The sequence below is a fragment of the Brachycentrus maculatus genome, unplaced genomic scaffold, assembly GCF_059751285.1.
Source record: "Brachycentrus maculatus isolate JH-2025_06_01 unplaced genomic scaffold, ASM5975128v1 h1tg000238l, whole genome shotgun sequence".
NCBI classification, from domain to species: domain Eukaryota; kingdom Metazoa; phylum Arthropoda; class Insecta; order Trichoptera; family Brachycentridae; genus Brachycentrus; species Brachycentrus maculatus.
Window position 1 is genome coordinate 1,669,679 of NW_028280989.1, and position 18,733 is coordinate 1,688,411.

An 18,733-nucleotide genomic window follows, 5' to 3' on the forward strand; every position below is an offset into this window, starting at 1 on the left:
AAACTTTAGTTTATGAGGGTAAAAAATAGTAACAGATATTCGAAATCGTATATAGTACGCACCTTTTGTCTTGCAGCATTGTGTCTAATGAATTAGGGGAGGCGGGAGATCCATTAGTCAATGTGCCATTGCTATCGTTGGATGTTGAATTTTCGTGGATTTTTGTAAGGGAACTAATATAAGCTTTATCTTGCTTTTGTTTACTATTGGAATTAGAATTAGAATCAGTTTTAGCACCAGAAAACATGTCACTAGAATCATTAGCACTCGTACGGTTTGTATTAACACTATCCACTAAACTGTTATTTGAGGAAATTAATGTATCGTCTTGAATGTTTTCTTTACTTTTCAAAGGCGATTGTTCTACGGAAGCACTCGGTGGCCAGACAGGTTTGTGCAGTTTCTGCGGCCGAGCGTAGAACTCCTTCTGTTGGATGACATTCTGATCCTCGGGAACCGCCCACCCGGTGGGTTGGCTGGGCCTCCTCAAGAACTCTTCCTTCTGCTCCAGACTTTTCCGCATCCTCGAAAGGAATATGGAATCGTCCGTGTCGTGCCCGGTGAGAGTTGAAATAGATTCGTACGAACTTAAACTGTCTTTACTCTCAGTGGCCGACGAAGTGAGGGAGGCATTGGATTCTCGTCTGTCGTCAAAATTAAATCTATTAGCGCATTGCGTCGGAACGTTTTCCGTATTGCCGGCAAATTGCGCTGTAATTTTGTCATTTGCGGGTTGAGAAAGAGACGCACGTTGGATATGGGAAGGAAGACCGCTCTTCAGGAATGGGATTTGATTCTTGTAAGAGTTTTGTAAGGATTCGCCGCTCGTGTAGACGGAACTGGAGTCTCTGGAAGAGTTGAAGGGGCTGGAGGGTGGTGAGGCGCAGTACAAGAAGGGCTCGCGCGCGCCCTCGCTGGCCCGGCGGGGGGCGCGCGCCTCTCGGCTCAAGGCCTCCATCGGTTTGTTACCGGGATAATTCCTCATATTACCGCCCTCAGTTCTGGAGTTTTCATTTCTTCCGTTGTTTCCTGTCACATTTGTCTTTCGTTCCTCTTCAACCGGAATATTCTTTCTCTGCTCCCCTTTCCTGTGGTCCGCTGCAAGCCTCTGCCGCAACTCGTGCGGGATGGCCTGCTGGTGCTGACTAGTTTTAATGTTATCGGGATTGATGGGTCGGTAGTGGAGCTGCGACGAGGGAGTGTAGAGAGGGTGCGAGGGAGCGGTGCCCCCGTCTCGCATCAGGGGCATGTCTCCGCCGCTGGTCCGCCTCTCTCGTGTCCGACTTCGCGGTCGTTGATTCGTTTCGGGGTTGTACGCCGCTTCACTGAAGTACTGTAATCAAAACAAAATTCAGAAATTAATTTTGGATACTAAAGTACACTTTACGAGGATAATATATAAATTAATGCTGTCTATAAATATTGAAAATAAAAGATTTACAAACTGTTGTGAAAATGTAACTATCATAAAAGAATTCTTCATGAAGGTTTTGGTAATATTTTTTTTTTGTTTCCTGTTACATCGCATTTCAGTAAAAGGTGGGGGACCAAGTAAAACTTAAATAAAAAAGTGTATTTCATTTAATAACATCGCCAACTTATCTGTCGACTCAACATTAATGTCAGATAATGGGAAACTAATGCCCCTATAACAGATTTTATGTTTTTACGTTAGGTTAGGTTAGATAACCTGGTCAGATAATTGGAAACTAATGCCCCTATAACATATTTTCTATATTTATGTGAGGTTAGGTTAGTTTATTGACAATAGAGTATGCCTACCCTCTGCAGCACGTCGGCCTCCTTGGGCACGACGTGCAGCGTGAGCACGGCGGGCGCGGCCTGGATGAGCTGCACCACGCGCGCGTAGGGCCAGCCGGCCACGGGCTGCGCACCCACGGCCAGCAGGCGGTCCCCGGGCCGGAGCCCCGCGCGCGCCCCCGCGCCGCCCGCGCGCACCGACCTCACGAAGATCGTGTCCATCGGCTCGCTGACTGCGCCCACCATCGCGTGACGGACATCACTGTACAGCTCCTGGGGACAGACATCACAATTATAGTAACCCTCGTATGGAACATGATGGCGATAATACTGATCATTTTGGATTTTAATTTTTTTTCATTTATTTAAAAACATATTACATACATAAGTCATATAGGTACTTATACATACAATATTCCCGATGAGTAATTTCTATTTCTCATTTTGGGACATGGGATTAAGGTTAACAAGACTGGAACACAAATAATAAAGTAACAAAAAAGATTTTTTTAAATAACCAAAACTAATACTAATATAAACAGGTATAATATATAGGCACAAGAAGCATATTTAAAAGAAATAAATGAGAAAAACATAAGGTAAGAAGCATATTTAAAATAAACAAATGAGAAAATATAACAAATGAGAAAATATAAAAAACATAAGGTAAAAACAAAATAAGAAAATATGACTAATCACTACATATATATCTTTCCATAAGGTACCTTCTCAGATAATTTTTTTTTGGATCCCCGAATGGGTTTTATTTTATATATGTCAGGCAGCTGGTTAATTGGATAACAAAATAAATTCAAGAAAAAAATATTTGCAATTGGTTTGTGCAATACTTTCACATCTACCTTCCCTATCCTTACTATCCTACCTGCTGACAAGCCTCTAAAAGTAGAAGCTTTGCGGGTTATTCCTTTTTTTTTAAACTGTAATTTTCGTAAAAAGCTATAGTGAGCGCACCAAAAAAGAGCATTAACGGAATTAACGTGGAATATTTTATAAAAATTTTCAATTAATCTTGATTTGAAAATTCAGCGGCAAAAACAGGCTCGTAATATTCCAAGATCAGTAAGGGTTTCACAGTTTTGTAAGTATTGTATGTATGTAAACATTACATTGTACGTGGCGTAAATGACGCGCGACGGTGTGAGACGAATTTATTTCGTTATATGGTAAATCAAGTTGGTAAATAAATAACAAGCTGGGAAAATCAGCAGGATGTTTACGATGCGCCCCTGTTATTTTGAATTAGCACCCGAAGCGTTATACTGATCACCTTGTCTTCGTGTAATTTACGATCAAAATGTCTACATCAGTGATAAATGCGCGGATTAATGACAAAGATAATAAAGAAGAAGTAGATCCGCAAAGTGTATATTCTTCAAACCCTCATCCGCACCCGATGGTGCATAGGGCGCTGCATCATATAAATGCAGTGTTATCTTGATCGTTAACACATAGGAAAGGTGATCAGTATTTGAGTGAAAAATCACTTATATTCATTTGAACCCACCCTGGGAATCGAACCTGGGACCTCCAGTACGGTAGTCAATCGTGCTGACCATTACACTACGGAGGCGGACAAAATTACCGCCAATTACAATTAGACAACCATCACACACTGTTGAAATAGTTAATTATATATTAGTTAAATTTCAAGTCCCAAACATAGAAACCATTTTTAAGAAAACCGCAATTATTCAATTATTAAAGGGTGACAAATATTTGAATTAAAAAAATTATTATCTTCGAGATTCCAAAATGATTTAGTAACTCCAAATTATAATACCAAACAGTTTCAACAAAACTTCAATTATTTCGGAATTAAATACTTCAAAAAAACTCCGTAAAGTAATAAAAAAAAATTATGTTATCAACATTTTTCAGAAAAAAATTATGCCCATTCCTTGTTAATTTAAAAAAATGTATAAAAGATTATTATACCATTAATGAAATAAAACAATAAACCTTGAGTGAAAGTACCTCTCCAAGCACAAGAACTCAGTCTCTTTTTTGGAGAGGCACAGCGAAATTATAAGTTTGCCATATCTATAAATGTATAGAAATTTTATCAAATTGCATTAAAAAATAAGTAAAATAAAATAAAAAATATATAGACAAGACAAAACAAGCAGCAACCTACCGTATAAGTTTCAGGGGGGTACACGATGAGATGGCGGAGGGTGAAGCCGAAGCCATGTCCCTCGGAGCGGCGGAGCACTAGCTGGCGGAGCGCGGGGCTGGCCGTCAGGGGGGCCACCAGCGGCGCTGGCTGCGGGGGCGGCAGCGCGGGGGCCGCGTGCGGCGGGGGCGCGTGCGGTGGGGGCGCGTGCAGCGGGGGCGCGTGCGGCGCGGGCACAGGCCCCGGGGGCGGCGCGCCGCTGGACACTCCTAGCGCCGCCTGCTGAAACCGAGCGAAAACCCAATATAATTGCAGATCGAAAAATATTTCAAACCAAAATAAATATAATATATAATATAACATATAATAAACATTATAGCTATAATTATAGCTACCTGTAAAACATTATAGCTACCTAATATATAATATAACATATAATAAACCTTATAACATATCGTAGTCGTACAGGAGAAAGTGACCAAGTGCATTTTTTTTACAAAAACGTGATTATTGACTAATTGATATCTTACTAGCTTATATTGCCCTGAAAAAAAAGCTAAACATGGAAGTACAATATATAGACATGTTAAAAATTACTAAACGCATTGATGTTTATTTTCTTGCCAAGCAAAAGTGACTTAAATGGCCCTCCTGAACATTTCACGTTTAGTTAGTTGGTCACTTTCTCCTGTACGACTACGATATAATAAATAAATATAACATATAATAACTCGACATTTATATCGTGGTGTATCCCTAGTATCGTACAATTTGACTTTGACTTGAGGTATATTTCCCTTTGCCCCTTTTCCTCCCTCCCGTTCTTTTTCAGGTATTTTCTTAAATTTACAATCGTAGAATTTCGTAATTGGAATAGTACAAGTACATTGTGTAACTCATTTTATGTGAATGACTAGATTTATGTAACTATTCTGCAAAATTCCCGAAAAAAAAAATTATATCACTACTTCCTAGAAACATGTACCTACTCCCTACCTACAGTGGCGTGCACAGATTTAATTTTTAATTTAATCAGGGTAGGCAGTAGGGTTGGGTAAGGATAAGGCATAGTAGACACTGGTCGTGTTTCTATATGGAGCGCGAGTAATCCAGGGTAGACACTGCTTTTCTGCCTATATAGAATGCACGCCTCTGCGGACCTCTAGGAGGTACCTAGTGATAATACATACGAATACAGAAAGAACTATATCTTGGTTTGCGGATTTTAAGTTTTACAAGCATATAAAAAATATATGCTTTTTGAACGGTGGACGATAATAAAACGGCACTTAGCAGTCTTTTCGTATGGAATAAATGTAAGGTCTTGAAACGCGTGAAAACTGTAAGGGCATGTTGGAAATCATTCATTCCTTTGCATTTCACATCCAGGTTTTTTGTCCAATACTAGGCTTAAAGTGCCAGAAGAAAAATGAAGTGGAATACACGAAGCCGCTATGCTGAACAATATCATCCGAATATTGATGTGTTCCATGTGTCTGAGAGAGTATTCCAAAACGGGATTCTTCTACAATTTTAAAAAGAGTATTTTTACCTACTTTGTAATGTATGTTATTAATATATACGCCATGTAAGTTTGTTGTGTATATGTTAATTATTGAATAAATTTAATTAAAAAGATCCTTTTAAATTAATGTCATAAAAAAAATATTTTTTTGTATACGGACGTGGTCTATTAAAATCAACTATAGAAGAATTAAATTTTACAAAATAAGTTGACGGAAATTTAAAAACAAAGCGATGAAAAAACTACATGGAGACAGGATCTGAACAATTCATTTTGTGATTGATTAAATCGAGCCGAAGTTATACCGAAGTCTAGATCCATGTATTAAAAAATCTAATGCGTACACATTTACATATTACATATTGAAAAAAAAAACTATTGAGCACATTAAAATTACTTCTAAAATACATTAAATTCTTAATAATTCCTTTTCAGTAAGTGAAGTTGGCATCTTAGCTCTGATAATCACGATCCGTGTTATGGTTTTCACTCGCAAATGTTTTGTCTAATAAAAACGTCATCGTTATTATGTTTATCTTCAGATTTAACAGACAGTGTGTAACCCAGAGATCTACTTATGCCTTTGAATGGTCACATTAAAAGAGTAATTTGCAAACCAAACAATGCTTCATTGTTAGAGAACACAACATGACCAAACATTACTTTGGCGAGTAGTGAAACGGAAAGCTATCAGAGATTAAATAAGTGTACTGCCAGATCAAACATACCTACACCAATTAACGTAATATACTTAACAATACACCTGATACTGAAAAGAATTCTTAAATAACGCAATCAACTCAATATACTTTATGAATTAATTTTTAAATCAAGCACAGATTTTTTGAGTCTACTAAGTTGTATTTTATTAAAAACACATAAAAATTAATACTGTGACAATTGTTTCGTCTAGTTATGGCATTTTCAAACGAATGTAAAGATTAAATGAACTGACGGTCCTTAAATAGCTATACAATTTTAGGTACATAAGTAATAGTTTTAAAAAGGGCAGTAATAATTTATGGGAGACAATTGTCACAATATTAATTTTTATGTGTTTTTTAACAATAAAATAATATTGTGACAATTGTCTCCCGTAAATTATTACCACACATGTTTAAACCATTACTTAAGTACCTAGAATTGTATAGCTCTTTAAGGACCGTCAGTTCATTTAATTTTCACATTCGTTTGAAAATGCCATAACTAGGCGAAACAACTGTCACAATATTAATTTTTATGCGTTTTTAATAAAATACAACGTAGTAGACTCAAAAAATCTATGTTTGATTTAAAATTTATTCATAAATTAAAATGGAGTTCTACAAATTAAACGCCAAATCAATAAATAACTCAATATACTGTTTATCGTCACTGGTTTTGGAAAATTCGCGAGCTTAGTTATTAATTAGTTATAAATAATATATTATTTCGAGAAATAAAAATACTTTGTGTTCTGATCCACTCACATTTTTATTAACCAACTAGTTTCGGCAACAACCTGTTGCCCTCTTCAGGGTTTCATTTATTACATTTATTAGTAATAAATGAAACCCTGAAGAGGGCAACAGGTTGTTGCCGAAACTAGTTGGTTAATAAAAATGTGAGTGGATCAGAACACAAAGTATTTTTATTTCTCGAAATAATATATCAATATGATTCACAAAGTTAATGCTTTCAATATTCAAAACAGTTATAAATAACCCTCGGGAGTTTTTTACCCCGAAAAAATTGTTGACAAGTGTTGATACCTACAAATACGTACCTATGACTGAAAAATAGATATAGGTTAAAAAAAATTACTGCCATTCTACTATATTTTTTTAAACACTAAATATTCTCAGTCATAAGCATTCCTGTATATTTTTTTCAATTTACCAACTTTTACCATGAAACTTGAATTTAAAAAATGACAATAGTGAATATGGAGCTTCGGCTTAAAATTCGAAAACCCTACATAATTTAAATTAGAAGGTCAGTGTAAATTTGTAAACGTCCAGCAACCATTGTGTTGGAACTGCACTCAAAAGAAGAAAAAGTGTGAATTGCACAAATAATTTATTTACCAGTATTAATTAAAATCGTACTAGCGCACTGTTTGTTCGCCGCGGCAATTTAATTTATTGCCTCGAGGATTCGCGGTCGGGATAAAGGTCGGCGGGATAAAATCTCGGATTGATTGAATCGGATGTACAGAGCCAGGCCTAGTATGGACGCGCGCGAGACTATCAGATGCGGGATCCTTAAAAGGAATGACCGAATAGCGACAATAGGCATCCAACATTTACGTTCGAACCCGAGTCCTTGGGATTATACGCCAGTTCTCTATAAAATACACTACACCCGTTCCATAAACTCCACAGGGGGTATCCGCGAATTCTTGTCTGAAGTGATTTTCCGCCACATTAAAATACAAGAGAGCGATTCAAAGAGCTTCTGAAAGTCGGACCTCATTACCGGAACGATTCGAAGAATTCGTATCCTTACCAAAATCGGAGTCTCGCTCTCGAACGACATAGCGACACGGACGGTCGCGACTCCGCTCGCGACATCCGACATGACGACTCCTCTCGATATCTCGACGTCTCAATCCCCGTGAGAACTTTCGGGGAGATCTTGCTCACGATGAAAGAAAGCACTCAGAAGGGCTGTCACTGACGCGGACGAGACGGCTCTTCCCCAATCTCGGCGTCATCGGTAACCAGCCGTCATGCAACGCAAAATGAAATGGGCGTAAATAATTACCACCTTCTCGGCCAAAGGGTTCCGTGCTACACTGCTTATAAGCTCGTTATTCGTACACTCAGTCGCACGATATTGGCAACATAAATGCTTATAAAACACAACGACGAATAATAAGTGCATCGTTTTTTTTTTACAAATAAATAGTTTTCTCGAAACAAAAATAAAGCAGTTTGTTTCTGAACTTCGACAATCGCGGATTTCAAATAAAGATTACGGAGAACATATACTGCATGTCGTGCAATGTCCTTTTAATAATGCAACAATGCACGAGATGAAAAAGAGAGAAAGAAAAAAAAATAACTCGGGACTAAAGTACGCGCATTCTTTATAAGCGATATGAAGGTCTTCCATTTCAATTAACAAGATCCAGCCGCAGAGAATGATCGAGTCGATCGTTCTTTTTAGGGAAATAAACATGCGAGTATTATATTCTCGGATGCTCGCCTACCGGTCACAGCTTATCGGATCATAGATATCAATTTATCGGTACACCGTATATTTGTAATTCAAAATAAGTCCGTTTCAATTAATTAACCGAACATACTCTGAAAAACATTAATCTAAGCGTAAATGGAAGGAAGGAGGCTACCTTGACACCGTGATCCTATTCTATGGAAACACAGTATCGAGTACTGAAGAACTACTTCGCGAGATCACCGTACATGGCAACCCCTTATGAATTATTTACCATGTGAAAAGATACAAATAATAAGCGGCGGTGACACTATTTGTAGGTATAATAGGGACTTGCATTCGGCGTACTTCGCCGACTGCACATCGCGCAGTGCACGGTGCACGGCCGCCAGCAGCGCCGTTCGTCCCGAGTAATGAATTCTTTGCAGATTTTTATGTATCGGAGTCAAGTGCATTAGTCGCCGATTGTACTTGTAGCGTATAATCCGAGTTTGATCTATCGTCCTGTCAGCGTCACATTGGGGTTGACAACTTAATTAGCGGCGCGAGAACTCGACGTGTGCCTCGTACTCGGTGCGTTCCCATATGTGTCCGCTATAAATACGAATAGCTACTTTCAGAAAACTACATTGTAATATTAAGCACCGCTTAATAAAACGTCAACATTATTTACTGCCGATTTATACGAAAGCAACAGTTTACCATTGAATGAATAAGTTCCATAAATGGCGGAGACAAACAACTATTTTATAAAATAAGCGCAAAACGTTATTTATAAACGAGTCGCAATAAATAGGTACTCGGGCTATAAACTTTGCAGACGGAATATTATTACTAACGCCATTATGTCGGTACAGTGCGGAGGACAGGAATACGGGAATACGGGAATACAGGCTGTATCGGTAACTGGTACATCCAGCCCGGGGTTCGTTTACACTTCGGATACATTCCGAGCTGACGCTTCCTTCATAGAACAAATCTTAATATTGTTTCGCTTACCCAAATACAAATTTCAATCAACGACACAATTTGACGTGAGAATCTTGGCATTCTTTCTGTCTTACGGAGAATTATTACACATCCCACGAAAATGTTCCGTCTTTTAAAAACTCTTTTATTTCCATCAATTTGTTTGGCACTTGAATATGAAATTATTTATGAATTTCCAAGAAATAGACTCTTAACTAGAAATATTCACAAGAGAGAGTAATCACTATTATACCTAACTATGTTTTTAACATAAAATAACAATACTACAGTATGGCATAGGTTACTACGATACAAAAAGACAGGGAAATATATATTTTATCTCATTCACATTTTGAATATTCGTATAATTATAATAATATAAGACAGAGGGTCAATTCTTAATTTTCTTAACGTATGAATTCTGATACATCGAACAGCTTCTGCACTTTTGACATCGGGAAAAATAATCGCCTACTCAATATGAACCCGTAGAGTGCAGTAGCAATATAGTACAATAGCGTCTCACAATAGTTACCTTGCTCTTAGAGAACTTTACTGAGTATTGTTTTGCGCGTTGTGACATTGAAACGAAAAGTCTATAAAAAAATATTATGTCGGTCCTCATCCCCTTTGATTTTTTTTATCCTCAGTTAGTCATCATATTAATTAGCCTCTCTAGTAAATTACCGGGGTTAAACCAATGTGTCCAAAATCGATAGCGAACGCAGCCACTATTCGTTATTGTCAACGATTTTTCAATGATAATTTATATCCGTACCTACGTGTGCAATATATTATATTATGCCGAAGCATTTTTGATTCGTTTCTATTTCTAAAAGCATCTCTTTCATAAATCTAACGAATACGTTCCTATGCGGAACATAAGAATCGATTTTTCGATAGTTTATGGTGCGATATTGTAACGGGAACATTATTTACATAAGTAGCGGAGTATTTGGAAAAGAATAGAGGTACATTATATAAAATTAATACATTCATATCAAATTTTAAAAATATATAGGTACGTTAACCATGAACGAAAGACTTATCCAATTATGTTTGAAAAGTAGGAATCCCGTTTTGGCGAGTGGGGACCAAGGAGCTTTGTTTCAGAAACTGCAACTTTAGCTACGGGACCACAACTCGACTCTAATTATGATGACGGTATATGCGCCGGTATTAACGTGATCATAAAAATCTTGTAAAACGACATGCTTATTTACATACAAGATATGTTCTATCGCACGAAAATTCTTTATTGGTGTATCACGTTGAAATAAAAGTACGCATTAGACGCGGTATTCAATCGGTTGTAGGTACCGGATACAAAGTGTCCACGTAATCAACATCGATTTCCGACATTTGAATACATATACGCACGTGTATATCCGCCAGACAGCGGTCATTAGCGGCGGTGAGGGCCGACTGCACTAGCAGTGAGGTGAGGCGGACAGCGTGGGCGGATGGCAAATTACGCCATAAAGTAATGGCCGGAGGGATGGCGCTGGGCGGACGGGGCGGCTCGTTACATGCGTCCGAACCCGATGGGTCTACATCACTCCGAGATCCGTCTCAAGGTCGGCCGAGAGACTCGCCCGCTAAAGGTCAACCGACACAAATCAAAAAGCTCCGCGTGAAAAAGCTCACCCGTTGACAATAAACAACGTTTCATTAGTATTAATACGCAAGTAAAAATATATGGTTCCTTTTTTTTACATAATACTACATTCTAGCCCTTATCCCCACCCAATGGTGCATAGGGCACTGCATTTTATTGACGCAGTGTTATCTTGATCGTTACTTACATGAAGGTAATGTGATCATTCCTGCGCTTCAGAGACTATTCCAGGGTATTATTAAGTGAGTATTATTAAGAGTGTAAAATGACTAATATTTATTTTCAACCCCCCCTGGGAATCGAATCCGGAACCTCCAACACGGTAGCTAAACACGCTAACCATTACACCACGGAGGCGGACGCAATTACATTTATTTAATCGATTGCATTGGATAATTGAATAGCTTTAGGTTCAATATTACGACATATACTCCTAATTGCTATATAAATTCGAAGAAATCACGAATCGCACGTTAAAAAAAAACTCCATAAACGAGTAAACGCTCAAATATTCTGCACTTTTCTTACTCAACTACCATTTGTAAGCATGTTCATGTATTCATCGATGTCTTTTGGTATGGCCAATTCCTGATTACGATCAATTAAAATTTGTGGATTTCGCGTGATCGACAAGCAAAATCAAATCCCGTTAAGCCCGAATTTGGGCACACATCCATTAATCCGTTAAATTTGTACATCACACGGGGGCATTACATTCACGCGCGTTTCGTCGTTGGACAAACAAGACGAGCCGTTGCTGACCCGACAATATTTTACGGATTTTGTGGAGGAAACATTAACTGCAGCGTAATAAAGAGGATAAAGGTGGGACCTCGGCCAACGAAGTGGCATAATTTCGGCGTAGCTGTGGCCAGTGACTGGTTTGCATCCGTCGCAGTCACTGGGCGACTATCACCAATGTTCGTAAAAATGCACGGCTAACTAACCTATTAAACATACAGTGTGTTTATTCACCTTGTAAATACAAGAGTATATACGAGTATATTTACATTTTATATAAGAAGCCAAAGAATGTTTGTGTAGAGCAGAGGTTCCCAAACTTTTTTTGTCTCGTAGACCCCTTGCCATGTTTTTCGATTTTTGGTAGATCCCCCCTTATCTGATATTGTTTTTCAGCAAATTCACTATCTTCTAATGTATTTTTGAAAGCCGGTGTATGTAGTGCACATTGAAAGATTGAAATTTATAACATGTATGACAATTTATAAAGTGTAATGAAAAGTCAAAAAATACACACATGTTAGGTTAATTCAAATAAAATTTTGCTTTCTATAACATACAATAAATAAGCAAAAAATAAATGCTTTTAGTCTTAGGAATGAACCTGATGACATTGACCCCCATTTCTTTTTCATGGACCCCATATTTTTTTTGCTGACATATACCCCTTCCAAGTTGTCGTCAACCCCAAGGGGTCGATATAGACTACTTTGGGAATCACTGGTGTAGAGCATTTGAACTGAACCTTGCTGTCTTTTTATCTCATTTCCTATATAAGATTTTTTTGATTATGAAATACTGCAGAACATATTAAACAATTTCACTCTCTATATTTACTTGTATTGTATAAGAACGTATATTTACCCGGAGCCAATGAATGTTATTTTAGAGCAGTTGAAATGCTCTTTTCTGTTATAATTCATATGTAATAACTTATATCTTGTAGAAACGTTTATTTTACCTTGTTATATATGGAGCCAAAGTATGGTAGAGTAGAGCGCACTGCACTGCTTTACTTTTTTTTAAATTTCCCATACATTATTTCTTTGTAAATACTTTAAAATCTCTTATTTGTAAATTTATCTTGTATATATAAGCAGGGTACAAACAATAAAGGAAATAATATTTTGAAAAAAAAAAAACCTACAGTGTCCGGTAGCCAATTAAACGCGCTATTTCGAAATATTTCTAACGGATATCAAAGTACGGAATGCAAATTGCGGTGGTAGTAGCTGAGATAGGAGCAGGGGATCAACAGCGACTTGATTTATAATTTCAGATGCAGAAACAAGACAAGGCCGTGCAATTTATGTACGGCACTTCTACCTACTTCGGGCGAGGTACGTACAGAATTTCGGAACACCGGAGAACGACGTATTGTCGTTTGTTATTGTTATTTTGCATTTCTATTTTCATTCAACAATGTGATAATGCATGCATTTTCAAGAAGCGTCATTAACCAAAATATGATATTAAAAAAAGATACTGATTACATTAAATTCAATATTACATTGTAAAATATAACACACATAAAAATATAAACAGGTATACGATATATTTACATCTACAAACAATTAACTATGTACATTATAAATTTGTCATAATAAGTTCGTACTTAAATATTTTCTATTTTATAACACCGGAACCGATTTTCATCCGTCATAGTTCTTTTGTTTTACGATATAAATTATAAAGAAAAGTAGGTTCACGGCATTTTATATAGGTCAGTATAAATTGGCAATATAATAATATCCGTTATGTTTTAACGATTCCATCATTAACGTATTGTAAATGATGCCATTTACAACGCGAATTATTAATGAAAAGATACGATCTTCGTAAAAGTACCAGAGTAAATCAAACATTTACTGCCAGTTCGTATAGCGTCGTAACTACCATCAAGGCTGACTGCGTACAAGGAAAAATAAAGCTGTCTTGACAGAGTACAAGGTACCATAAATTCTTAGACTTAAAATAAATGGCTTTTAAAAGCCCTCTTCGTATACGATCTCCCATTTTCCTTTACACGTTTGCTTTACTCGGAATCAAATGGTACTGACGCCGACACCCATAATGCCTTATATATGGTCCTTTATGTAACGTATAATTTACAATTTAATCGTACTTAAGGTAAACTCGTAGCGTTAAATGAGACATAACTCGGGAAGAAGGGTTAGTAAAATGAATTTACTTGCTCTATTAATTTAATTCCGGTCTCTTTGCGCAATATCGTAAGTTGGCAAGCAAAACTTATTTGAATCTGATATCAGTATTATGTATATATGCACAATACGAGGGTAATCCAAATATATCCAAACTTGTGAGATGAATACCAAGAAATATAATAGAAATAATTGTTAAAAATTATTAATGAGAAAACCGCTACTAAAAATTCGATATATTTTATGCGAATCCTACAAGTTTTCCAAACCTGTATATCATACAGAGCCATGTTTTCCACACACATTACGTACGTATAAATATTACGGGTATTTGCAGACGTTTGACAGCCGATAATTTGTGTCCGAGTTGATATATTGCAGCATGCACCTTTTAGTGGTCAATGAAGATAAATAATAACACTGAGAATATCTCCTCCCATCCGCCTCAGCAGTCGCGAAGTAGGTTGGAAGAAAGCCGTAAATGATTTACGATATTCTAAAAAGTGGGCTAATACAGCGTACTACAATAAAGTCCCAAATTGGCCGTTAGCCTCGCGAAGTACGGGCACGGGCGTGCGCGAGCCAAATCACCAGATTTTATCACAAAGGTAATGCTGGGAATCAATTAACTTCGGCTTCCATTACGCAATGGCGGTTGAACTGGTTTCAAAATAACCGAAAATGCAGTATCGGTTAATTTAGCATTCAGCACTGGTTCAATTACTTCGAAGGCCCGGTTTCGCGAAGTGCTGTGCAGCCTTGCCGCCTGCCGCCTAGAGGCAGGTATCTTTTACTGGCTGAGATCAATATTATTGACGCAGTTGCGGGTCCATTACTCACAATTCATTACCTGTATTCCACAAACAAGTTTAAAGTTGAGCAGTTCAATTGAATCGTACCCTGATGCATTTGGAAAAAAAACGGAAAATCACCTACGCTTTATACTTATGTACAAAAAACCTAAGCAAGCGTATTCTTTCAGGGCTTATCGTTTTGTTTAATGGAATTTTCGAAGGCAATTAAAAATATATATTAAGTATATCTATCTCAACAAATATTCCATAAATTATTCATGTGTAAAATAGTAAAGGAATGACATACTTAAAATATATGGTAAAAAAGATGAATTATTAATTTAATATTAGTATGACGGTAATCCATTTATTCCAATGTATCTTTTTTTGATTCCTGATCAAAATAAGATACAAAAAAAACTTGACGATGAAAAAAATTATAAATGATATCGCTTGAGGTTTGGGCAGGTAGGTTTGCCGAGTTGCTAGCAGCGTCGGATCTAGCGCCTCATCATTAAAAGGGATGGGAATATAGCCGTGTGTAAATTTACACGGGCATATTCTTCTTCCCTTTTTGTAATCATCGAGTGTTACATTGAATGAAGTTATGGTAGGCCGGCAATAGTTGCTAATTTTTCATGGAGATAAATTAAATCGCTAAACAAATATCATGAATACAGTCACATGGTTCGTAAGCATTCTAGAGATAAACTTTTAATGAATAAAATAAAATGTCGAAAGATTTAAACAATTCTATATAATAAGACACGTACATAATGGGTTTTACACTTCAAATTAGACACCTTAAGAATCAAATTGGACGTTTTACAAATTAAATTGGATGTTGTACAAAACAAATCAGACGAATTTTATAAGAAAGTAAGAATTTAAAAAAATATATTTAAAGTAGTACTCGTGATTCAAAGTAGTATCGATTTTTTTCTGAAAACATCAGTACACATCGACTATGACAGCGCGCCGCGCAGGCTTGCCAACTTGCCGATTAACGCACTTGCTATCTTAAGAATAAAATATGTTGACAGATATTAACACTGAAGGTATATGTAGTACTAATATGAATATATTTTTAAAAAATTATATATTTTTTTAGAAAATACAATAAAACGTCAAATTCGTTTTGTAAAAGTCCTATTTGTTTAATCAAACGTCCAATTTGATTTGTAAAACGTCCAATTTGAAATGACAACCTTGCATGGTGTTGGCTAAAAGTTAGAGGTTAGAGTGCTGAATCGGGAGACCAGGAGGCATGTCAACGTGAAGCGAGACGCGAGCAAGTAGACGACCCAACGCAAACAATTCTCATCTCATCAGCAAACATCTCAAGGAGAAACAGAACACGAAATTGCGCATGCGCACGCGCATGATGATCACCCTAAGATTATTTAGCTTACTGTTTAACATTATAAACCGACCTACTTGGGATTAGAGCGCTGCCATAATAACGGTCTGGAGGAGTGTTATCTATGAACATCAAACAAAAAGCGAGACATTATAATTCTTACAATCGTGACATTGCATTGCAGAACTTGCAGCGAAATTGGTCAATTAAAATGATTTATTACCAATGCTAATTTTTTGACAGATGAATCATAATGGAATTCCTGGTAAAAAGAATCAATCTTTCCGACAATAATTGAACTATATAAGTGTGAATTGTGGCAGGTTAAGAAAATTGGAGCGCTGCCTTCGGGTGATGGATGAATCGAAATTAATAAGAAAGCAGATAGAGATTTTGAGAAAACATCAATGAATCAATATATTAAAAGAATACCAAAAGACGTTAAAAAAACAACAAAAACAAAACACGTTTCCCTTTATATAATCTATGTCTCTCCCATTTTTTTAATTATATTTTGTTATCTTCAAAACTCATACTTTTAAAGATTTGTATCTTTGGATATATTGTATTTCATTCTCATAAATATTTAGAGAAAAAGATTCGTTAAAAGTATGCAACAATATTTTTATATGGGTATAAACTTTAAGCAAAATAGAGAATTCTAAAAGTACATAATCGAATATTTGAAATGCCTCATTCGACGATCATCGGCATAAATCTATACAGACAGTTCGTGACTTAATCTTCTCTTACTTCTCGTAACTTATCATTCTCGCTAGTAAATTGCCCCACAAAAGACATACAGTGTCAATTAATGAGAAAGCTTATAACGCGTTAGGCTTTATACTACAAACAGGTAAACCTTTTCACAATACAAACATATATATATATATATATATATATATATATATATATATATATATATATATATATATATATATATATATATATATATATATATATATATATATATATATATATATATATATATATATATATATATATATATATATATATATATATATATAAATATATATATATATATATATATATATGTATATATATATATATATATATATATATATATATATATATATATATATATATATATATATATATATATATATATATATATATATATATATATATATATATATATTCATAATTACCTACGTAGTTTATTTGAGCCTCCAGCACCCGTACGGTCTTAACAGTTTTTACTATTATGGTAAAAGTATACAAAAAATTTACAAATAAGCGAATATCATAAAAAGGTTTGAAAACGTATGATGTTTAGTTGTAAATACGGTATTTTAAATTAAGTAATTTTTTGCCGTTAAATATAAACGAAAGACATTGTGTAGCGGTTTTTTTGACAGATTAAGTCCCACAAATTAATTTTTCGCAAGTGATTTTGATTGACGTTATAACGGAGAGACCGTTAGTAGGTAGTTAGATGATTTGATTTGGCACTGAGAATACACTAGCTCGCCTACCCACACCCGAAATAATGATATTTGATGATTTTCAGCAGCATCAAGATGACAGAGCAAATATGATTTCTGAGAACCGTTTACAGACGAAATTAGCTTACAGGTAGGAAAAATTTGTACATTTCATAAAATACGCCGCGTATTCGAGAAACTGTGACTTCAGCGAGAAGGATTTTTCAAATTGAAAGACATGACGGCTTCATTCATCCTACGTCTAGTCTGTAATTATTCGTCAGCCACAGAAACCGAGATGACAAATAACATGGGTGAAACACTCTTTCAAACGTAATCTAGTGCAGAGAAAATAGAACAACTTTTTGGCATTCAATTCAGATGTAACCTTTCAGTTTATTATTACTTTATATTAGAGCACTTGTTCTTCGCTTATTTCCAGTAGTGTTACGTAAAACAAAAGGTCCCGATCGTAAAGCAGATTGACTGCGGGCATATTCAAATCAGTAGAATTTTATAAATATTATTTGCCAGAATGTGTGAAAAAATCACGTTGAATGATGAGTTTCGTACAATTTCGTAAACCGTTTATGTAAGGAATTTACTAAATATACAATGTGCTTGATTTAATAACGTATAATTACTATTTTGTATAATCGTTTGGCTTAATTGCCCCACTATTATTTCACTACACGTACTAATTCACGTGCCCATTTTCTCACGGCTGGTACAATCTCGTAGGTTTTAAGTCGGAAATATATACACGTAATTAATTCTAACCCATTTCTAACAAACGAAAATAAAGATTGAATAAAGTTTATTATTGTAAAAGTGTAAATCAAACACTCTTTTCGCTACTTCGCTACTGATCATAAACTATTGAATATATAAAACTGTCACCCCGGTTATCATGAAAGAAATATATTGAAGATTTCAATCAGTTTCAGTCCAACTACATAATGCTAGTTACACCTATCCATACAGTTGACTGATAGTCGTAGGAATTAATTTCATAGAGCAGTCAATCGAAATCTAGAGTACACTCCTCGCTTTGCGCCGTTTCAC

At 35.9% G+C, this 18,733-nt stretch overlaps 1 protein-coding gene across 3 annotated transcripts in view; it reads right to left on the bottom strand.

The window, feature by feature from the left end:
- The window catches only part of LOC148306567 (uncharacterized), a 79,102-nt gene that overhangs the window by 35,072 nt on the left and 25,297 nt on the right, over positions 1-18,733 (bottom strand). For all 3 annotated transcript variants that reach the window (XM_088264787.1, XM_088264788.1, XM_088264786.1), the window contains 3 exons: positions 3,917-4,177; positions 1,783-2,034; positions 63-1,333 (listed from right to left, as the gene is read on the bottom strand). In XM_088264787.1, the coding sequence (XP_088120913.1) occupies positions 63-1,333; positions 1,783-2,007 (1,496 nt within the window). In that variant the 5' untranslated portion in view covers positions 2,008-2,034; positions 3,917-4,177. The remainder of the gene's footprint in view (positions 1-62; positions 1,334-1,782; positions 2,035-3,916; positions 4,178-18,733) is intronic.